We start from the raw sequence: 23,049 nt of genomic DNA, 5'->3' as shown, positions 1-23,049 counted from the left end.
TAAAATAAAAAGAAACTTTGGTGCTTCCAAAGCATAGTATATGAAAAGGAGAGAAAGAGTTAACTACCGTAGGGAGAGCTGATCGACACCACCTTAACCAAGAGATCAAGGTCAACATCACCGTGATAAGACGCGTTGATAACATGGAGCCCAAATAGGATGTGGAGAGAAGGGTTTCTGGCTTGTGTGGTATTCTTCTCCCCACACCCAGAGGGCCAGTCTAATCATGGAAATCCCAGATAAACCCAAATTGAAGGCCATTCTATTAAATGCCAAAGGCATGAAAACCAAGGGAAGTCAGTGGTGCTGTGTCACCGACCAGCAAAGATGGAGGAGGGCACCCCGGGTGGGGGCCGGGGACAGGAAAAGGACATAAGGGGGGAAACTGGGGAAATCTGCAGAAAGTCTGCCTTTCCTTAGTGGTAACAATCTACCACAGTTAATGTCTCAGTGGTAAGAAACGTACAATGGTAAGGTAAGGCGTAAGCACAGGGAAGGATGGGATACGGGAGCCCTCTGTGCTGTCTTTGCAACTTTGCCGTAAAACTTAAAAACTTGTTTCTTTTCTGTAAATCAAAAACTGTTCCCAAATAAAAAAAAAAAATGTATGGGGCGCCTGGGTGCCTCAGTCGGTTGAGCGTCCGACTTCGGCTCAGGTCACGATCTCACGGTCCGTGAGTTCGAGCCCCGCGTCGGGCTCTGTGCTGACAGCTCAGAGCCTGGAGCCTGTTTCAGATTCCGTGTCTCCCTCTCTCTCTGCCCCTCCCCTGTTCATGCTCTGTCTCTCTCTGTCTCAAAAATAAATAAACGTTAAAAAAAAAAGTATTACAAATAAAACAAAGGCAAAAACTCCTCAAGACACTGAAGAGCAGGGACTTGGCACGAGGTGGACACATTATGGCAAGACTCTGGACTGTCACACATGAGCTCATAATGGTGTCGGGGAGAATGGGGAACATTTACGCACAGAAATGCAGAAAAAGGATCTGGCAAGAGCCACACACTGATGGACGTGGTTCCCTACAAAGGGTAACAGGAACCTCTGCCTTTCTCTGCGCACGTCTGAAAGGAACGCATTTTATTTTACAATGAACAAACCTTAAATTTAAAAAGAAAAGAAAAATCAAGCTGATGTGTCGTTGTCGGCCCAGTGCCGACAGAGCCTCCCCACCTCCGACGGCCACCTGCCCTGGGCTCCCCAGGGAGCTGTGCCAGGCCCTGCCACCAAGAGATGTCAGCGGGGCAGACGCCATAGAAGCCGGACTTCCGTCTAAACAGCTTCTACCCACGTGAGGGGAACTTAGTATTGCAAGACAAGACATGCCAACCCAAACCACAGGAAGCGTCCCTCCTCAAGCTGAGAGGACGGCTCACGGTCTCTGGTCACAGCCCCCCAATCCTGACTGCTAGATCCCTAGCACTCCATCGCCCCCCCCCTCAAGGTAACAGAACCACGTTTGAAGGCATCCTCCTTAAAACCGCTGGCTCCCTGGCCACAGGGCCAGCTGGGGGCCTCCTAGACAAGGAGGCTGTGACCCTCCAGAGGACCCTGTCCATCAGCACAGAACACAGAGGCCCCGTGGCCTGGGACAGACAGGGCTGTGTCCCACACCCACCACGGGGGCTTCCTCCAGGGCTGGCCTGGCCGTGCCAGGGTGTATCACCCAGCAGGCGGGTGTCACCCCAGCTGGGACAGTTCCTGCTTGCTTTGCTCGCCAGCCAGCCTGCCAGTCCCTAAGACTCTTATCGCTGGGAAAATGTGTATCATGGAACGGAGTCTCCAGGATGCCTCCTCCTACATCTGGGTGTGGGAGTGTCACCAGGGGCCTGGGGAGCTCTGCTGGCCGCTTGTCTACACCCCACGGGTCTGTGGTCTGAACAGGTTCAACTTTAGCCAAAGGAAGTCTCCCACTACAGAGCATCGGTTTTCCGTGCTGCAGCTCATGACCAGAATCCCCCCGAGTTTTAAGTTGGCCCGGGGAGGGGTCTGGCCCCGCGTGCTGGTATTTTTATGACATCTCCCCCTGGCTCCCTGTGGGAGGATGACCCCCTCGTGGCCTCCTTTCCGTGGTTCTGCTCTGGTCCAAGTGGGCACTCGGACAACCTGCCTTCAGACCTCGGGGCCCCACAGCGAATGTGTTCAACCAGCACCCAGGCACACGGCAAGAATTAAATGGGTAGCACACCGGCAGCCCGGAGGGGCCTCAGTGGCCCCAGCCCAGGGTGGGGCTCCCTTAGAGCTAGAGAAGCCAGAGCAGAGAGACATCCACGCTTGGCTGGCCTCAGGGTCTTAGCACAGTACTGTCATTACTCGGTGTCAACAGACAAATCACAGCCCTTCCTGTAAAGACAAGGTGCCTGCTTCTGTTCTCCCTAGAGCACCCCACGCCCCACCTCACCGCTGTGCACCCCAGTGATGAGTCCTGGTGCGTCCTCCGGGCCCCTTCTCAATGAACGTTGTCTGTGCAGCAAAATGAATCCAATTCTGGTTTCTAGATATATCCATTCAACAAATATGCATGATCCTACTACATAGCAGGACAGCAATGAGCACACAGACACAAACCCCTGCCCGTGAGAACCTCCCATTCTGGTAGGACAGAGAGTAAACTAATAACGAAAATAAGTTCAGGTGCTAATAAGAGCTCTGAAGAGGGGTGCCTGGGTGGCTCTATCAGTTAAGCAACTGACTTTTTTTTTTTTTGGGTGGGCGGGGGGGGGGGGTGGGGTGGGGGGGGAAGGGGTAGAGAGAGAGGGAGAGAGAGAGAATCCCAAGCTGTTTCCGCACCGGCAACACTGAGCCTGATGCAGGGCTTGAACTCACCAACCATGAGATCACGGCCTGAGCTGAAATCAAGAGTCAGACACAACCGACTGAGCCACCCAGGCGCCCCTGCGACCAGCTTTTGATTTCAGCTCAGTTCACGATCTCATGGTCCGTGAGTTGGAGCCCTGTCTGCACTGAAAGTACGGAGCCTGCTTGGAATTCTCTCTCTCTCAAATAAATAAACATTAAAAAGAAAAAGAGCTCTGAAGGAAACACATCAGGGCAGGGGTCTGAGAGAGTGCCAGGCCCCGTGTGAGCCGGGGTAGGTAAGGGACCGCCTGGCACTGAGGTGAGGTTTCAGCAGGGACCCAAGAAGACAGGGGCAGCACAGGTCACGCAGAACTCTGGACACAGAGGAGATGTGACTGAAGGCAGAGAAAGGCCACAGGGGAGAGTGAGCCCGGGGGTCTGGGGAGCAGGCCGCGTGGCCAGAGGGGTGAAGGAGGAGAGAATGGCAGGAGGTGAGGTGGGAGCCAGGCAGGGTCGTGTGCAGAGGAGGGTCGTGCCCTAACTCGGGTCCACAGGCACCCAGTTGGGGGTGGGGGGCCGGGGCAGGAGGCGAGAAGGCCGGATGGAGACGACCGCTCCGGTTCAGGACGTGCTGACGTGGGGGCACCGGGGAGGACCCCCCCCCCCCCGACCAGCCCCACGCCAACCCCAGCGAAGCAGCCGCTGGCGGCGTCTTGGCCGCCGCGGCCGGGAAGGCGAGGACTGCACACGCAGAGCTGCCACCGTCCCGTGTCCTCCCCGCCCGCCTTCTCCACAGGCGTGCCGCGTCCGTGGGCAAATCCCGGGACTAGGCGACTAGGAGGAGGCTCGACACCGGCCACCAAGAAGCCGGTCTGTGTACCATGAGCACTACGCAGCCGTGAAGAAGGGAGGATCACGGGGGGCACTGGGGATGCGCACCGGCTCACGTACGGACGGGCCGGGTCACTATATTCTACGCCTGAAACCAGCATAACGCTGTACGCTAACCTACTGGAAATTAAAATTAGAACAGGAAAGGGAAAGGAAAGGGCCTACGGACAACAGGGCCCGAGCCGGGACCCACAGCCAGGCAGGAGGGGCACAAAGGTACAAATGGAGCGAGCGGTCGCCGGTCTGCTCCACGCCAGCTCCTGCCCGCCCTCCTCACCTCGACAGAAGACCTACTGCCTCGTCCAGGAAGCGCTCCCTGACCACCACTCCGGCCCAAAGCTCCCCATCAGAACCTCTGTCTTCCACGTGCCTCCTCCGACTCTCACTGTGCCGAGAAGCAGAAGAGAGGACAAGAACCTCTTGGGGCCCACTCGTGGCAGCACCCCCATCCAAACCCAGCCCCTGCTGCTTGCTCTGGTGGCCCCATTCTCCGCTGGAGACAGATGCTGGGTGAAGGAACAGTGGGCAGGCACGGGGACTTGGAGGCCCCCACCTGCCTGCCCCACCCCTGCCCCTCAGCCGCCTCATCTGTAAAACGGGACCGACCCAAAATGACCCCCAGACAGCGCTCAGTGTCGCGCTCACACGCAAGTGCATCAAAGACGCGCGAGGTCCATTCGGTGTGGGACAAAAAGACCAGAGCCACCCCGACTGCCACTGAAGGAGGCCCATCAAGCAACTGAGGGGTGCACCCGGCCCCACAAGGACCCAAGGAAGGTCTGGATTATTCCTCCACACCTGGCCTGGTTCCAGAAATCTCTGAGGTCACTCTGAGGTACAGACAGCGCAGGAGGAGTGAAAGCCAACTTGATGAAGCTGGGCCAAGGGTCAAGGGTGCTACTCTAGGTACGGGCCAACAGGCCCAGTGGGGGAGGCCTCCTGAGAAAGTTTGAGGCTCTGGGTTCAGGTTTGGCCCCCCGCAGACCCAGCATCCTTGGGCCAGCCTCTCTGACTCAGTTTCCTCACCAGTAAGCAGCGATCAAGTACGGGCCTCAAAGCGAGTAAGGTGCCTTGCCCTGAGGCCCCAGCGTCGATCATGGCACACAGAGGATGCTGTCATTTCTCATTAGGACAGTCACAGCAACTGCTGCTGGTCCCTTTCCTCCATTCCTTACCCCTCTGGGGGAGGTGGTGGGGGGGGGTGGGCAGGAAACTCCAACATAGCAAGACCTCTGGGATGTGTTAAGTGGTTGGAAAGCAAGTTGCCAAGCCACGTAAGTGGGGTGGCCCCAGTTCTAGAAAGCAGATATGCTGAAAAAGAACCAACTGCTGGCAGTGCCATATATTTGTCCCGGCAAGGACACCTGGACACAAATACGCAAGAGGGGTCTGGCAGGATCCACCCCAACCTGACCATGGCGTTCCCACGTGGAGCCAGGAGGGCGGGACAGGGCTGGCGGTGCGTTCTTCCCCATCGGTCAGTTTCCCTCTGCACAAGAACAGGGTCTTTGGTGTTTTACTCGCATAATTCAAATGCAGGGAGAGTAGGCCTCCCATGGGCACTTTCCCGACCCTCACATGCCTCCTGGGTCTCACCTCCGCCTCAGTCCCTTTTCCAAGAGGACAGCAGGTACACGGCAGGCCGGTACGTGAAGCCCTCTGTTCATGCCCTTCCCTCTGCCTGGGACACCGTTCCCTGGGGTCTTGGAGGGGCTGGCTCCATCTCGGGGCACCCGCTGACCACCTGTCTGAAGCAGCCTCCGCCCCGCCACTCTCTCCCTCCCCCTACCATTTTCGCTGCACTTCACCTTCAGAAAGCTGTTCATTTAACCTTTCGCCCGATCTCTGCCCTTCTTGGTGCCGGCCGGGTTCCGACCACCTGGCCCGGCAGGTGCCACTGAAGGCGTGCCAGCCGGGCACACAGCTAACAACCTCGAAGGGTGCCGAAAGCCAGAAGCTGCTCGCTCCGTCACCTCGGCCCCATCCACAGACACAAGTGCCACAGCATCCACTATGCACTCCACGCCTTGCCATCCCTGACGTCCCCGAGCATCTGGCTCTGGGGGACACAGTCCCAGCTAGAGGCCCGGCTCCTGAGCTCCTCCCTGTGTGACTTCGAGTCAGTTCCCCTCTCCGGCCTCAGTTTCTTCACCTGTAAATCAAGGATGCTAAGAGAAGCACCCCAGGGCTGCTGGGACTGCATGGTCCAGTGTCCCCAGGGTATGGCACAGAGTGATTCTCCACAAACATCACCTCTTACTGTGTCATAAACATCCAGCCGCAGGTGAAACCAAATGAGCCACCCGGCTCCCTGTTCAAGCTGAGGGTGACTGCAAGAGGGAAAGCACCCAGCAGAGGCCTCCCTGCCGACACTAACAGGAACCCAGAACGCACCCAGAAGCACGAGTCTTTTCTCTCCAGCGCCTTCTTGCTTCAGAGGCAAGGCAATTTTTTCCTTTTATTCAGATCGTAGCGAATGCCCTATAAATATCTCGTTATTGGCTTGCATTTTCCCAGAGCTTTCACACAATAAGGGCTTAATTACAGCATGTGGTTAGCAACCCCAGTAAATTAAGGGTTAGCCGATGTTCCAATTTTTTTCTGCAATCGAGGGCCCTGTAATTTCGGCGTTTTCATTCAAATCTGGGCAGAAGCTTGGCAGACGTGGCCCTGATCCAAATGCAAACACCTGGAGAGACACATGGCTCCATTCCAAACAGCCCCTCCCGGACCGGTGCCTCTGAACACTCTGAAATCCAGAGCCGTCCACAAGGTCGTCCCCTGCCCCTCACCCGGAAACGACCGGCTTACGACCGGGGGATTTCAATCTGTGTACCTAGCGAGGGCCATTATCCCTGGACAAATAACTCTGCAAAGACACTCGGCGGCCCAGATCTGAGCTTTGGAGAAATCGGTCTCCTGGGCTGGAAACATAATCCCAGCAAGCAAAACCCAACCAAGAACCACACGGGCAGACAACCCACATGTGGAGTTCGGGAGGCATATCTCTTCCCTGGCGTTATACTCCGAGGCTACAACCGCTTTGAACAAGAGGAGATCACACTTCCCCTGGGTCTGGAAACTAACAGGTCTTACACAGCTTTCTGGGTCATTAAATCCTCTTCTAGATCATTCTGAGTAGCTGTTTCCGAGCTGGCTGTCCGACGCACTGTCTGTCTAGCTAATCCGCTACTGTTGGGCATGTCTGCTCCCAATCTCCCACCACCATCCACTAAATGAGCATCAGTAACTCTCACAGCCAAATATTTGTCCGCAGCCACCATTTCCACCTAGAAACACAGCAGTAACCGGCTCCCGCCAGCATTTCAGGATCTGGCTCACTGGCTAGTTCCGGTTACATGCTCAGAGCTAAAGCCAGAATGATGCCCGCCTGCACGGAGAGGCACTCACTCAGTGTTTGGGCTAAAATAAGCTGCTTTGGAAAAATAAAAAGTAAGAAAATAAAACAAAACAAAACAAAATAAAATAAGGTGCTTTGGGGATGCCTGGGTGGCCCAGTTGGTTAAGCGTCCGACTCTTTGTTTCGGTTCGGGTCATGATTTCATGGTTTGTGAGTTCGAGTCCCACATCGGGCTCCATCCGGACAGTGCGGAGCCTGCTTGGGATTCTCTCTCCCCGTGCCTTCCCCTCCCTCTCTCTCTCTCTCTCTCTCTCTCAAAAATAAATAAATAAAATTTTAAAAAATTTTATAAAATGAGGTGGGTTTTATATTAACAAGGTAATTATGAATTCCCTTTCTTTACGGAAAGAGTCCTCACACCCAGGGCTTTTACAAGTCACAGGGATCTCCTATTTCACAAGGGTTAGCTCATTTGCTCCTCAGCCCGCTCCCAGGAGAGAGGGAACATCGTGATTCCCATTTTCCGGACGAGGGAACTGAGGCCCGGAGAAGTGAGGTCATTCAGCCAATGTGTGGCCGCGCAGGGACAGCCACATTCCCCCGGGCACCTCCAGGACTCTCCCCCATTCAGGCTGACCCAGGTACTACAGACCACCCAGGCAAAGCAACTTTAGGTACGCACCAAAAGAGAAACGACGGAAAATAGCAGCTTTCATTTGCAAGATCCCCGAAGGGACAAACCAGCCCAAGCGGCGGACCACGTGCCTATACCCCTCAGCCTGGTAGGGACCTAAGGTGCCAACGGTCACCTGACAAGCATTCGTCCGGCACCCACCGTGTGCCAGAAAGCAGTCCCGTGGTGTAGCCATGTCTCCTGGAGGGGCCCATCACCAAAGATCAAATGGAAATGTAGCCAGAGACGGTAGAGACCCATGGGGCAGCTGATTCTTGCTAAAAGAAAAATGGCACTAGGTCATTTGTGAGTTGGCGGCTGGGTCCCGCTCACTGAGATAATCCAGGTAAAGCTGCAAATCAAAGGCGAGGGCCCTCAGCTTGCCCAGGACCAGGTCCGGAACCACCACAGCCGTCCCTCTGCTCAGAGCCCTCCCTGGCCCCCACTGGACCCCAGTACCTGCTAACCTTATCTCCCCCAACTCTCTTGCTATACTGGCCTCCAGGCACACCTTCACCTCAGGGTCTTTGCACTGGCTGTTCCCACAGCCTGGGATGCTCCCCCAGCAAATCTCCACTGGTGGCTCCCCCCCACCTCCTTAAGTCTCTACTCAGATGTCACTTTCCTAAGGAGGCCTTCCTTCCCTGACACCCCCATTTAAAACCCTAACCTCCCCCTGCCCTCTCCCTGAGCCTGCTTTTCTTTTCCTTAACAGCTTTCAACTTCAGGCCTGTTTCTTCCTTATCGGCCCCCTGCTGGAAGGCCAGCTCCCCCGGGGTGGGGGTTTTGGTATCTTGCTCAGGGCTGTGTCCGTAGCCACAGAACAGGGCCCCCGGCAAGGACACAGAGTGTTTAGAAAACATTTTTCAAGAACAAATGAAAACTGCACAGCCCTTTAAGCACTTTTCCCCTCCTAGACACCCTTCCAAGCCATTTAGTCCTCACTCCACCCTCAAGGACAGGCACCAGGTGACTTCACCTGCCCTAAGCGATGAAACACACCCAACTTATAAGGCAAGGGGTTTATAAGTGGATGCTGTTAACAGCCCCATTTCCCAGCTGGGGATACTGAGGCTCAAAGAGGAAAGGCTCACAGGAACAAGCCCAGGCCTGGGGGATTCTCAGCTGGAGGCCTCAACCTCAGCCTCTTCCTGTTCTTCTCTCAAGGAAAAATTTCTCAAGTTCCTCCCTCCATTTAGCTGCGGAGGCTCAACGACCAGGGTCACCAGAGAGGCTCATCCTCCCCCCTCCTTAGGGCCACATGCTGTTACAGGGCAGACGAGCCAAGGGTCTGAAACTCAAAAGTTTCTAGGGCCAGGAGTCTCCAGGCAAATGTAAAACGAGCCTGGGCGAGTACTAGAGAGTAGTGGGGAGTGGGGCAGCACACGTGGCCACTCCTGATCTGACATGGCAGCCGGTGGCTGCTGCTTCTGAGATCCAGGCACTTGGTGCCAAGCAAGTCTCAGGCCCAGGAAGGCCAGAATATGACGACTAAAACGACAGCTGCCATGGGTATAGAGTCAATGCACTCAACACATGTTAACTCACACAGCCGGCCCAGGGACTGCCTAGTAGTTATCACCCCATTTTACAGAAAAGGAACCTGAGTCCACTTGGCCAAAGTCACACAGGCAAACACGATGAAGCCTGGCCTAAGGCCCAGAGCCCGTGTTATTACACCACTAGACTCTGAGGCTCTTTGGGTGTTTGCTAAGCATTGCAAAAACCTGAATTTTGATGCAAAACTTAAATGTTGGTAGCTAAGAACAAAGTATTTTAAACACCATGCAGGTGAAACAAAAGACCAGCAAGCAGGCTTCAGCCCCCAGGGCCACTGATCTGCAACCCGGTACAGGCTGAGTTGGTACAGGCTGAGCTATCTCGCTTGGACCACAGTCTTAGAAAACCAACAAGGAGGGGCGCCTGGGTGGCGCAGTCGGTTAAGCGTCCGACTTCAGCCAGGTCACGATCTCGCGGTCTGTGAGTTCGAGCCCCGCGTCAGGCTCTGGGCTGATGGCTCGGAGCCTGGAGCTTGTTTCCGATTCTGTGTCTCCCTCTCTCTCTGCCCCTCCCCCGTTCATGCTCTGTCTCTCTCTGTCCCAAAAATAAATAAAAAACGTTGAAAAAAAAAAAAATTTAAAAGAAAACCAACAAGGAGGAGGCAATGAAACAGAGCAGCCCGTGCTGACCCCCTGGGAACAGGCCCTGGAACTACTCTCTCATTTGTTCTTTGAAACTAGCCAAGATGTCATCTGTAAAGGTCTACAACGCAAAGAAGGAAACAGGTCCTCAGCTGCAACAGTTTGGCCAAACTCACAAGAAGGAGGAGTGGGACTCAAAGCGAGGGCCAGCCCGCTGTCCCCCTGTGGCAAGGCTTGGTAGCTAAGAAACCTTACCCACACTCGGGAAAGAAAAAGAAGTTAGCTCCATTTGAGCAACCCATAACCGAGAAGCTTTTTTAAAACTTTGGCTCTCAGGCCCTGAACTAATGCTCTTAACGATCAAGGTCACATTGCAGGCTTCTGGGAGAAGGTTGCCACAGGAGCCAGCTCGGTACTAGATGGCTGGGTGGGTGGATAAGAGAGAAAGGCCAGGGGCAGAGACACTGAGGAGAGGCAGGCAGGGAAGAGAGACCCAAGGTCCCCAACACAGAGCCCCCAATTCCTCACTGAACAGCTCTGAGCAAGAGGGCTCAGCTGAGCCTCAGTTGTCTGCTCTGTAAAATGGGACCATAGCAGTGTCAGCCTCAGAAGGCTTAAATGCAGTCCAGTGCATAACTTGAAAGCACTTTAATTCTGATTAGTGTTTGCTGCTGATATGGGAGGGACCAGCATGGTGAATAACAGTCTGGCCGTGCCGACCTACCGTGTGCCAGGCACCGTGCTAAGTAAGCACTTTCAACAAATCAGGTCACTGCAGAATGGCAAGTTGAGGGACCATCACCCTGTTTTTAGGGGGGAGGGGGGGAAACTGAGGCTCAGAGAGGCCAGACAACCTGTGCGAGGAGGTCACCAGGCAAATGAAACAGAACTTTGCTGTGTGTCCAGGTAAAGCCTGGGTGGACAGGCAGGAAAATAACCATGCAAAGGGGCCCACAGCCCAGCCCAAGGCTCAGCCCCGGCCCAGCTGACCCCAGGTCCACACCTTTCCGCCACAGTGGACAACAGGCAAGGTGCCAGAGACAAAGCAGCAAAGGAGGAAATTCATGCCGCTGAGAGCAAAACTCCAGGCCTCTGGGAAGGCAGGGTGGGGCTGGGCACCACTGAGCACTAGCCTGGTGCCCTTGGGCCAAGGATGAGGCTTTTCTGAGCCTTCCTGCTCGTGTCTAAGGTGGGGTAACAGAACCTCCACCCCTCTCACTCCCTGTGGGATCCGAGAGGCTGACAAACTGAACTCAGCCTGGAGCCTTCGAGATGAACATTAACCCTTACTGCAGATAACAACAACAACGATGATGACTGGGATGTTATCATTTGGCAGCCACAGGCACAAATGGAGCCGTTCCCAGAATGGAGAAGTGACAGCCCATCTGGGAGGCAGAAGGGCAAGAGGCGGGGGAAGGGAGAAGAAAGAACCAAACACCCCTGGAGGGCTCACTGCCAGTTCTCATTCATCAGCAGCTTCCTGAATCCGGGCAAAGAGTGGAGTTTGCCCACTGGATAGATGAGCAAACCGAGGCTTCTCAGGGCTGCCCAAAGGCCTGATCAGGCTCCAAAGAGGGCCCCCAATTTGCAGACTTTTGCTTGGGAGCTGACCCCAAGAGCACCCTGACAAGGGCCAGGAAAGAATCCTGCAGAAAGTACCCCCTCCCAGGGTCCTACTTCCAACCGATAGGGGAGTTCAAGTTTCATCCTTCAGCTCCCTTGTTCCCAGCATGCTCCCAGCCCAGCCCACCCCACCCAGGACTACAGAGATGGGGCCAGACAGTGGGGAACTGCCAGGGCACTGATGGGCAGACTAACATAAGGACGGACACCCGGACAGACAGACAAAGGGATCCGTTTGGGAGAGAAGCCAGCGTTTGCCAGGGACCAAGTTTAGAGTTAGCCTGGGAGAACCAGACAACAGAGTCCCCTAGGGTACAGCCAGTCAGACGGCAGAGGCCAGCCAGGGCAACCCAACAGAGGGATGGCTAAGTCTGCGAGCGGCACGGACAGGCGGCCAGACAGCACAGGTCACCCTAGACAGCTAGCCAGGCAGCAGGGGGCTGCCCTGAGGGACTGGACAGATGGACAGCCAAATGGTAGTGGCAAGGAGTTCTATCGAGGACAGAGACAGCCAACCAGACGGCATGGGCTGCTCCAGATAAATGAACAGCCAGCCAGACCGCAGGGGTCGAACCAATAGGTACCTAGCTGGCAGGTTTCGGACAGACAGAGAGAGAAGGGGGACCTAACCCTGACCCACAGGCAACCAGATGGTAGAATTCAGCCACGAAAGCTGGGGATCTGAGAGTCGGCGACGGTCCACCGCAATTCCTGGCCCCCGCCCCCCCGTCGGCGAAACGCCCCCAAGGGTCTGAGCCGGCTCCGCAGCCCATGCAGGAAGCCCTCCGCCCAGGGCGTCCCACAGAGCCCGCCTCCCTGTCCCCGTCCCCGTCGCGGGCACGCAAGCGCCGCAGTTACGCCGGCTGCGCAGGGCGCGCCATTCCCGGTCCGCCCTCCGCGCCCTAGGCCGCCGCCCGCCCGCCGCCGCCGCCGCCGCCGCCGCGCTCGCTCACCGGCCTACGAAGTTCTCGAGCACGGAGCTCTTGCCGGCGCTCTGGCCGCCCACCACGGCGATCTGAGGCAGGTCCAGGTGGCAGCTCTGGCCGATGGAGCTGAAAGCGTCCTGCAGCTTGTTGACCAGCGGGATCAGCTCTTCCATCCCGCGGTTGCCCATGGCGCCGGCGGCCCCGGCCCGAGCGCCCCGCGCTCCCCGCCTGCCCCCGGCCCTTAACGACGCGGCCCCGCGGCGTCCGCGGCCGTTGCTCCCCGCCCGCCCGGGCCTCGGCGCGACGCCCGCTCCCGGCTCGGCCTCACAGTCGCCGCCTCATCCGGTTCTCAGACGACACCCGACCCGAGCGACCTCCCGCCCGGGCCCCGGGGCTGCGCCCAAAGCCCTCACACTTCCCCCGATTGGTCGGTCGCGCTGCCACTCGTAAACAGGAGCCAGTGAAGATGAGGTATAGGGCTACGGCTGAATGATCCTTCCTCCTGGGGACCTCGCGGTGGCCTCATTGGACTCAAGAACTGTCGTTTTTGTGCAAGAGCCAATAGGGTCGGGCAGCGAGTTGTCAAGGCCAGGAGGCGGTGTTTCGGGAAAAGGCAATGTTGGCCCGGCCTACTGGGGCGGGGAGTTTCCGAACGGCAAGAAAACCCAACAGTCTTACTGGCAGGAAGACCCGCCAGTCTACAGTGCAGGCCAGTGACGTTAGGGATCGATTCATAGACTGGTTTGTCACTTGACACCACCTAGTTCCCTAAGAATTTCCCATTGGTTTATATAAATATCACTCCGTGCTTCCAGCCAACAAAGCGAAAGAGGACGGGCTTTGACCTGCGAATCCTGACTTTGACTGAGAACCTGTCAATCAAAGAATCCCCCGTTCTAATGATTGTTGTAGCAGGTCCATTAGTGTCTTCTGGAGTAAAGGATAAGGCCCATCGTACTCGCCGAAGAGCGACACCTCGTGGTGGGACCCGGTAATGATCGTAGCTTCAGAGTTTCCGGCCTCTAGAGAAAACTACAAGTCCCAGAATGCACCTCGGCCCCGGGCTTGCAAACCAGCTACTCGCGCGGCGTTTCAATGCGTTTTGAAGAATCTGGCGTTAGTGGTTCCTAGAGAGAGGCGGTAGCGCTGTAGCGTTGGCTCCACTTTCATTCGTATAAAGTTCCACCTCCACGCTTTTGCAAATGCTGGGCCCTTTCCCGGGAATACCTTTCGCTCACGCCCCGGCTTGGTTTGGCTCATGCCTGCCTGCAACGTTGCCCCCCTGCCTTTCTGGCTAGAGCACATCGTGATCTTTTTAAGTCCACAATGAAACCCAACAGATCCTCTCCCCATGAAATGATTATCTTCTAGTCAGTGTTGGAGGTTCTGTGAACTAGAAATCTTGTTCCTCGTGGGAAAAAAGCCGGGGATAGGTGGAAGGATCTTGTGAAAAGAAGTGATTTGATCCCCGGGGGCGGGCATAGATTGGCCAAAGCCCAAACAGGAGTCGGATGGAATGGAGGTAAGAAAGTGGGCTGATGAGGCAGTTACCAGGGGAATAAAGAAACAGTGGGGAGGAGGCTGGCAAGGCAGCCAATGGTATCTGCCTGCTCCAAGACCCAAAAGCCCCGTCTCAGAGAGATGGGCAAAAAGTCAACCGACAAGGTTTTGGCATGGTAGCCTTGACCGCAGTGACAGAAACCTGGAAACATCCTACATACCCATTCACGGGAGCCGGTTAAATAAACACTGTGAGACAGCTGTAAAAAAAGACAGGAAGTCTTCATGTTCTGACGTGTAAACAATTTCAAATATACTAACAGGAAAAAAAAGGTACAGAACGGCAGGTAAAGGACGCCACATTCATGAAAAATATGTACACGTGGAAAATTTCTGGAAGAATACACAAACTAACCAAAGTAGTTGCACTTTTATGCTATTAGAATAGTGGATCCTATACAAGTCTTACTTTTCCAATTTAAAACTCCCTTATCTTCTAAGAGTACCAGCTCTGTAATTGGCCATCTCTAGGTTAGATCATGGGCCTCTGTATTTGCCAGGTGATAATGGCCGAGTGACTTCATTCCTCTGAGCCTCAGTCTCATCTGTAAAATGGGGGATGCAGCTATACATGCATCACAAAGTTGCAAGAATCAAACACACACATGACAACCGTTCAGAACAGTCCCAGGCACAGTGTAAGCACCCTGCCATATCACACCTACTGTCTTCATCACTGTGTTTGCTGACGGCAAAATTAAGCCATGTTCAAGGCTAAAAGCATGAGCTCTGGAGCCAGCCTGCCACTTCGTCGGTGGTGACCTTGGGCAAGCTGCTTCCTCTCTAGGCCTGTTTCCTCACCTGTAATAAGTCGGGGAACAAGAGTGCCCACCCTCAGGGTGACTAGGGGGGCCAAAGCCACAGGAAAAAGGATGCAGCTCCCACACTGGGGCACATGCTACATGCTGGGCTGTGCCAGGTGGTTCCCAGGTATCAGCAGCTGCTATGATTACTTATTATTATCATCAACAGGAAGCGGGGCGGGGGGACATTGGCCACAATGACACTCAGAGGAGGAAGAGGTCCTAGACAGGTCACCTCCCCGAGAAGGCACAGATACACTCTAAATTAGAATAATAATTTTAAAAAATCCCTCAATACCTCCCATTCCCTCCCTCCCTCGCCGGAACCAGATCAACGCAGTGTGATTCCTACAGAGGCCAGGGCTTCGGTGGCCCAGGCAGGACAGAGGGTGGGGTCCCCATACATGGTGCCCATGAAGTCCTGCACGAAGTCAGGGAAGCGCTTCTCCACGATGCTGGCACGCACAGCGCTCATCAGCCGCAGCTGCAGGGGGTAGGTGCCAGCGTCAGCCCGGGAGGGGAGGAGGTGGGGGGGCGCCCAGAACCCTCCCACCACCACCCTGCGCCTGGCCCGCCCTGGTCACAGGCCCACCTGGTAGGCGATATTGTGGACGGTGAGGTGGTGCAGGGCAGCGGTGTTGTCGCTGTGGAGCAGTGCGTGCAGGAAGGCCCGGCTGTGCCTGCGGACAGGAGGTCAGGGCCGAGTGACGCAGGGTCCTGCACACCTCCGCACCCTCCCCCCGCCCCCGGGCCCCCCTCTTCCCCTACTTCTGGCAGGTGGGACAGGCACACTCGGGGTCTATGGGCCGGAAGTCTTTCTCATACTGTTTCTTCTTCAGCTGCAGGTTCCCGGTGGGCACCAAGGCAGAGCCAAAGCGCTGTGGGGGGCGGGGGGGGTGGGGGGGGGGACAGGGAGTGGATCAACCAGGTCTTCATCCTCACCGGCCCCACCCCCACCTTAACCCCCCCAGGTCCGCCCCCATCTGCCCCCTGCCCAGGGCCTCACCGCCGTCCGGGTGGGGAAGACGCAGTCGAACATGTCACATCCGAGAGCCACGCAGACCACCAGATCAGTGGCATAGCTGGGGGGAGGGCCACGGGGGAGGGAGCAGAGAACCTCACACCCTGGTCACACACCCAGCGCTCCCCCCACACGTACACTCAGACTCCCCGGGGACAGGGCCACATTCCCTCTGAACCACCCCCAGAGGAAAGCCAAGTCCCCACCCATGAGTCCCCCCAACAGGCAGGGCTGGGTCATTCCACCAATACCGTCCCAGGCAGGAACCCGCTCCCCACAGGTAGGGCTCGCTCCCCTCTCCTCCACATACCCGACCCCCATCAGGTATCGTGGCTTGTCCTTAGGCAGCCTTGAGGTGCTCAGAGCCACCATCCTCCAGAACTGGCCCTTGCTCTCGCCCCCACTCAGGCCCCCGATGGCGAAGCCCGGCACGTCCCTCTTGGTCATCTCTGGGGGTACAGGGCAAGGTGAGGGGCCACCAGGCAAAAGAAAGTCTGCCTCCTCCTCTGCGACCCCAGGGCAGACCCTGCCCGGACCTCCACAATCTCTCAGGGATTGAGAGAGAGAGAGAGAGAGAGAGTCTGTCTGTCGGTCTGAGGGCTGCTGGTGACCTCAGCTACCACTTGTCGAGTCCCCGCTGCATGTGAGATCCCCTCCTTCAGTCCTCAGGGGAGGCCCACAGCCTGTGCTCCCTTAGCTGAAACCTAAGAGGAAGCCAGATGTGTTTCAAAGCTGAGAATTGTCCAGATCTTAGAACGGTGCACATCTTATCTGCCGGGCGACGGCCTGTCCTCAAATCCTCTGAGGGTCCTGCCACAAAACACACAGAGGACTCCCAACAACAGGGGTGAATGACCACATAGGTCTGGTCTGGCCACCAAATGAGCTCGTTGCAAATTCCTGGGTGGTGTCGTGTTTTAGAAGTGGGTCGTTAGGCTCCAGAATTGCAGAGAAGAGGCTGCAGCTCTACGCTGCCGTTGAGGTGTTCGGGGCTTGCCACCCCAGACCAGACATGGCAGAAGCTGGACTTGAACCCAGGTGCGGCCTCAAAGCCCAGGCGTGCCTTGGGCCCCAGTTGTATCGTTCGACCAGGGGAGGCCACGGCATCGACGAAACGGACCCGGTCCGAGCATCAGGTTTTAAAGCTGGAATGAACGGCAGAGTCCACTGGGGACGGGTTGTTCAAATGTGGCCTCCCGGGCCCCACCTCACCGCGGACTCTGACGCGGTCGTGGGGGACAAGCCGGGTGGTGCTGGTGCAGCTAAGCCTTGGAGCACAATGAGAAGCACCGTCAGGGCGGTGCCCGGCGACCTGCAGGTGGCCAAGAAATGAACTTGACGGGGCAAGGCCAGAGTGGTAGGGTTTTCTTGAATGAGAGAACACACGATACCAGAAAGTGTTTCACGCATTAGGGTAACGGTTCATGAAGCCTTGGTTTCTGCTTTCTTCTATGTCCACACATACTGAGCTGTGACATGAAATGTATCTCCGGGCCGCCTGGGTGGTTCAGTTGGTTAAGCGTCTGACTCTTCACATGGGCTCAGGTCGTGATCTCCCAGTCACGGGACGGATCCCCGCGTCGGGCTCCGAGCTCAGCATGGAGCCTGCTTGGGTGGGTGTCTCTCTCTCTCTCTCTCTGATCTTCCCCTGCTCGGCACACTCATGCTCTCTCTCTTTCTCTCTCAAAATAAGCAAATTAGGGCGCCTGAGTGGCTCGGTCAGTTAAGCGTCTGCCTTCAGCTCAGGTCGGGCTCTCACGGTTCGTGGGTTCGAGCCCCACGTCCGGCTCTGTGCTGAAAGCTCAGAGCCTGGAGCCCGTTCGGATTCTGTGTCTTGTCTCCCCCTCTCTCTGCCCCTCCCCCCCTCGCTTGTGTGCTCTCTCCCTCTCTCTCAAAAATAAACATTAAAAAGAAATGTTTTAATAATACGCAAATAAACATTAAAAAAAAAAAAAAAGAAAGAAATACAGAAATGTATCTCTGACCGGGGAGGGGGTCTCCGTTCAAAAGACTTACTAGACACAGAACTGGGCGCAGTTTGAGGACGAAAGGGATGACGACAAAGACAGTCTTTACAACAAACATCCTGATGTCAGGTGCAGGCACAACGCTTTGAACACACTTTCCCATTTGACCTCACTTTGACCTCTTGACACTGGGAGGATGTGCCCATTTTACGGAGGCCGAGCCACTTGCCCGAGGGTGCGCAGCCATGAGGCAGCAGATCAGAGGTGTGGATCCAGCCAGCTAAACGCCAGGACCCAGAGCCTTGCCCATGAAACTTTATTGCCTTTGAGTCCCCATCTCTGGCCCCCTTTTGTCTCCACGGCCACAGACCTCACATGGACCTTACTGGCACTCTTCCCTTGGGCAGATACTCCAACCTCCTCACGGGCCTTCTGCTTCCTGAATTTCTCCATGATGCCCCTTGCTTCCTGTCACACTCCCACTCAACGGCCCTCCATGGCTCCCCAGTACCCCCACTAACAGCAGAATGCCCTAGGCACCGCTCCTGACCCTGAGGAGGAAGCAGCACGGTGTCTCGGTTAATGTTGCAGGTTCCAGAGCCCAAGACCTAGGGCCAAATCCTACCTCTGCAACATCCAAGCCGGGTGGCTGGGGTAAGTGACTTAACAGCTCTGTGCTTCAGTTTCCTCTTTTGTAACCACGGGAACCTGGTAGTTCCCACCTTACAGGACGGTTACGAAAACCAAATGGGTCAGTCTGTGACCAGCACGTGGCATAGCGTCTGGTGAACAGTATGAAATTGCTAGCTTTTGAAATCACCATTATTCTGCAAACATTCTCCTGCCATGTCTGCCTCCGTGCCTTTGCTTCAGCTATCCCTTCCGCCCATTAACAACCCCCGTCAGTGCCATCACGTGCCAGGCCCGGGGGTGGGGCCCTCGGTGATGGACAAGCCCTGGATCTACCGGCTACCGGCACGTGGCTCTACCTTCAAGGCAGGTGGCCCGGAGATCCTCGTCCAGCCCGCCCTGGATGATGGCAAAGAGGTTCTGCTTGTCTGGCCGCTGATGGGCTGCAATGCACCGGTCCAGCCAGCGGATTGACCTGGAAGAGGGACCCAGTCATGAGCCCTAGGGTGAAGAGACAAGGCTCCAGGGCTATGATCCCCTCCCGGTACATGCACATACGGACACACACACACACACACACACACACACACACACACACACACCTGTACATGGCCTCCTCCACGCGTGGCCCTGTCACAGTGCTGCTGACCACATCATCCAGTTGCATGATAATGTCGGAACCTGGGGGGTGAGAAAGAAACACCATCACTGGGGGACGTCTGGGTGGCTCAGCTGGTTAAGCATCAGACTCTTGGTTTCAGCTCAGGTCATGATCTCACAGTTCATGAGATCAAGCCCCACATTGGGCTCTGCAGTGGCAGTGAGGAACCTGCTTGGGATTCTCTCTTTCTCTCTCTCTCTGCCCCTCCCTTACTCTCTCTCTCTCAAAATAAATAAATAAACTTAAAAAAAAAAACTTGCTTAAAAAAAAGAAGCAGCAGCACATCACTGGGAAAGCCCTCACTTCCTACTGGGGACAAGCTGGACCCTAGATGTCCCTCCTTGGGTCTTGCTGACTCCCACATAATCCCCCAGGCTGTTGATACAATGGCCAGAGGGAACTTTTTAAAATACACGTTTGGGGCACCTGGGTGGCTCAGTCAGTTGGGCATCCAACTTTTGGCTCAGGTCATGATCTCATGGTTTATGGGTTCGAGCCCTGCATGGGGCTCTCTGCTGTCAGCATGGAGCCCGCTTTGGATCCTCTGTCCCACTCTCTCTCTGCCCCTCCCCGTATACACGCACACACACTCTGTCTCTCTCTCCCTCTCTCAAAAACATATAAGCATTTAAAATAAATAAACAAGGGGTGCCTGGGTGGCTCGGTGGGTTAAGTGTCCGACTTCGGCTCAGGTCATGATCTCCCAGTTTGTGAGTTCGAGCCCCGCATCGGGCTCTGTGCTGACAGCTCAGAGTCCGGAGCCTGCTTCGGATTCTGTGTCTCCCTCTTTCTCTCTGCCCCTCCCCCGCTTATCACGTTCCCACGCATGCTCTCGCTCTCTCTCTCTCTCTCTCTCAAAAGTAAGTAAACATTAACAGAAATTTTAAAAATAAAAATTAAATTAAATAAATAAATAAAATGCACATTTGATCCTGCCTCACCCTGGGCAGCTAAAATCCTGCCCAGGCACATAGAATAAATCCCACTTCTGCAAATTTACCCTTCAAGAGCAAAATGTTGTGTACACAAAGTGATTCGCCAGGGTGTGGCAGGCAATAGCACCATGCGAGCCCCAGTGACCACCAACAGAGGTCTGGCTAAAAAAATCATGGTCTAACCCTTCACAGAAAGTTCCTTTCCCACAATTCCAAAATCTAGAAAGTTCTCAAAACCAAAGGTTTTTTTCTTACACTTATGGCATACCTACTTGGAAGCAAAACGAAGACAATTATAATCTTTTACGAAAATCCAATTTAGGGAGTGCCTTATTCAGTCTTAAAAAGGAAGGAAATCCCGGCATATACTACAACCTTGTGGACATTATGCTCAGTGAAATAAGCCAGACACAAAAAGGATCAATAAGGCTCGATCCAGCTGCAATAGAGTGAGACACATCAACGACATTTAAACCCATGATTTCATGGTGATCCTAAAAAAACTAAAGATTAGTTCATTACTGCTGGAGGATGTTAAGTAATCAATTCATGAAAACCGGAAAAGAAGGAAAAGGAGGAATCCCACTTTCCCTGTATGAATTGAACTACTTGGTCTCTCAGGAGTAGGTGAGGCACCTTTCCCTTTACAGAAATAATCTAGCTGATAAATGAAGAAAAGAACATTACCATTTTGGAACTCCTAATAGCATGATACTCCCAGGCAAAGAGCCTGATGGTTCACTGGGAGCGACCGGCAGACATTACCAGCTCCCGGATGGAAATATACACCCTATGAAGCCCTCTTGCCAAAGGACACAAGAACTAGAATCTGGCTCAAACCTCTAGATCTAACTACCACCTACAGTAAATCTAGAAGGCAGAAGAAAACTGTCACACAGCACCATGGGGATGTGATCCGCAAAATTCAGACCATGTGAAACACTACAGGGGAAAAGAACCCATTTCTTCAAGAAGCAAATTGCGGGGGGGGGGGGGGGGGGGGGGGGGGGGGGGGGAAGGGGGGAGGGAAGGAGTTACAGTGAGAAACTATATGATGTATAATATATATATGTTACACTTGATTTTAGCCAAAAGCGATTACATATAATACATATTAAAAGAGAAATGTTCATTGTCCTTATCAAGGAGTGAGGGATATTGATGGAGATGGGAGGGACTTAAAGCTTCCTCACTCTCCCCTTGTTGCCCCCCTTATTTCAACATATCTTTGCCCGACTAATTTGCCATTTAAGAGAAATAACAGCAATAAAAATAATAAAAGCTGCTACATGCCAGGCACTGGCTTAAGAGATTTACAAACATTACGTCATTATTCCCGGGCGCTATCCTCATTTGAGTTGGCTCTTCCAAAGCTTAGACAGCGGGAGTGACTTACCCACAGCCAAGCAGCACGTAAGCAAAGGGCCCGCCTCACCTCCAACCCCTAGAAGCAGGGGAAGAGGAGGCGGCTCGAGACTCGCTCACCTAAGGCGTTCTGGATCTCCACGGACTTCTCGGGGCTCAGAAGGGACTCGTCGCCGTCGTAAGGGGAGCGGAAGCGGACGCCCTCCTCCGTCACCTCGGACAGGGACACCAGAGACACCATCTGGAAGCCGCCGCTGTCCTGGGGGAAATCCCACCGCAGGGCCGTCAGGGGGGTGGAGTTGGAGAATCTCCACCTCTGAGAAGTGCCCTGGGATCCCAGCCCCGACTCCACCTCACCGTCAGCAGATTGTGGGGCCAGTTCATGAAGCCGTGGAGACCGTGCGCTTTCTGGATCAGCTCGGGGCCCTGGGTTAGGGGAAGAAAGGATCAGGTTAGAGGCGAGGGCTACCCTGACGGCTCGAGTTGGAGGACAGGGCTGGCCAGCTTCGGGCCCCGCCGCTCTCTCACGCCCAGCACAAGGCCTGGGCCACCGGGGGCGTCAATAAGCCTTTGTCGATTGACTTAGAGGCGTGCCCGTGCCTCGGAGGTGTCCGTGCTCCCCACTCTCTGCCGCCGCCCCACCAAGGCAGAACCCACCCACCGGCCTCAGGCCCAGATGGTAGGTGTTGCCCAGGCAGATGCGGCAACCCAGCGCGTCCAGCTGCTCGGCCGTGATGCCCTTCATAGTGGCCTGCGTGCCCACTGGCATGAACACGGGAGTGGCTACCGGCCCGTGCGGCAGCCGCAGCTCCCCTGCTCGGGCTCTAGATCGGCTGCACTCGGCCACCAGCTTCATTATCCGGGGGGCCGACTCCACGGACGTCGGGCTAACAGCTGCCGCCATCTTAGCTAACGGAACCACGTGGACACTGCAACACCCTGGGCGGCGCCATGTTGACCAAAGTCACGTGACGCGCGGCGCGGGCTGTCCTTTTGGAAGGGAGTCCGGGAACCATGGCAACAGACGCCGGCGCGCTCGTCCCCGCGGAGTGCTCAGTTCGCTTCTGGGGCGGGGGCGTGTTACAGAGAAACAACTATGGTTATGGGTTCGAATCCCAACCCGGCCACTTACTTGCTCTACAGTCAAAGCCTCTCTAAGCGATAATCTCCCCTATAAAATGCAGCGAATAACACTGCTTCAGCATTAAAAACGTTGTAAAAGGGGCGCCTGGTTGGCTAACCAAGTAGAGCATGCAATTCTTGATCTCTAGCTTTTTTTTTTTTTTTTTTTTTTTTTTTATCTCTAGCTTTTAAGTTGGAGCCCCACGTTGGGTGTGGAGATTACTTAAAAATAAAAACTTTCAGGGGCGCCTGGGTGGCGCAGTCGGTTAAGCGTCCGACTTCAGCCAGGTCACGATCTCGCGGTCCGTGAGTTCGAGCCCCGCGTCAGGCTCTGGGCTGATGGCTCGGAGCCTGGAGCCTGTTTCCGATTCTGTGTCTCCCTCTCTCTCTGCCCCTCCCCCGTTCATGCTTTGTCTCTCTCTGTCTCAAAAATAAAATAAAAAACGTTGAAAAAAAAATGTTTAAAAAAAAATAAAAACTTTCAAAAAATAAATTAAAAATAAAACACTGTAAAGATTGAAAGAAGCATGCATATATAGAGATCTTAAGTTGCCTAGCATAGGCTTTTGT

The 23,049-nt window shown here is 55.0% G+C and overlaps 2 protein-coding genes across 10 annotated transcripts in view; both read right to left on the bottom strand.

The window, feature by feature from the left end:
• DNM2 (dynamin 2) overlaps positions 1 to 12,748 on the bottom strand; it is an 89,686-nt gene extending 76,938 nt beyond the window's left edge. For 3 of the 8 annotated variants that reach the window (XM_042978173.1, XM_042978170.1, XM_042978172.1), the window contains exon 1: positions 12,443 to 12,748. In XM_042978173.1, coding sequence (XP_042834107.1) covers positions 12,443 to 12,603 — 161 coding nt within the window. In that variant the 5' untranslated portion in view covers positions 12,604 to 12,748. The remainder of the gene's footprint in view (positions 1 to 12,442) is intronic. The other 5 variants (XM_042978174.1, XM_042978169.1, XM_042978171.1 and 2 more) reach the window with 3 other exon arrangements.
• Positions 12,749 to 14,156: 1,408 nt separating this feature from the next.
• QTRT1 (queuine tRNA-ribosyltransferase catalytic subunit 1) lies at positions 14,157 to 22,572 on the bottom strand. 2 transcript variants are annotated; one of them, XM_042978176.1, is made up of 11 exons: positions 22,019 to 22,572; positions 21,715 to 21,783; positions 21,478 to 21,616; positions 18,999 to 19,077; positions 18,756 to 18,871; positions 16,110 to 16,248; positions 15,785 to 15,860; positions 15,547 to 15,656; positions 15,371 to 15,458; positions 15,077 to 15,262; positions 14,157 to 14,175 (listed from the first exon to the last, which is right to left on the bottom strand). In XM_042978176.1, the coding sequence occupies exons 1-10, from the start codon at positions 22,259 to 22,261 to the stop codon at positions 15,110 to 15,112; spliced, it is 1,212 nt and encodes a 403-aa protein (XP_042834110.1). In that variant the 5' UTR covers positions 22,262 to 22,572; the 3' UTR covers positions 14,157 to 14,175; positions 15,077 to 15,109. The 2 variants fall into 2 exon arrangements, with proteins under 2 accessions (XP_042834110.1, XP_042834109.1); XM_042978175.1 differs by lacking the exon at positions 14,157 to 14,175 and having other exon boundaries at positions 14,179 to 15,262.
• Positions 22,573 to 23,049: the final 477 nt, after the last annotated feature.

The sequence above is a fragment of the Panthera tigris genome, chromosome A2 (assembly GCF_018350195.1).
Source record: "Panthera tigris isolate Pti1 chromosome A2, P.tigris_Pti1_mat1.1, whole genome shotgun sequence".
NCBI classification, from domain to species: Eukaryota; Metazoa; Chordata; class Mammalia; order Carnivora; family Felidae; genus Panthera; species Panthera tigris.
Note: the sequence above shows the minus strand (reverse complement) of the source record. Positions and strands in the feature narration are given on the sequence as shown.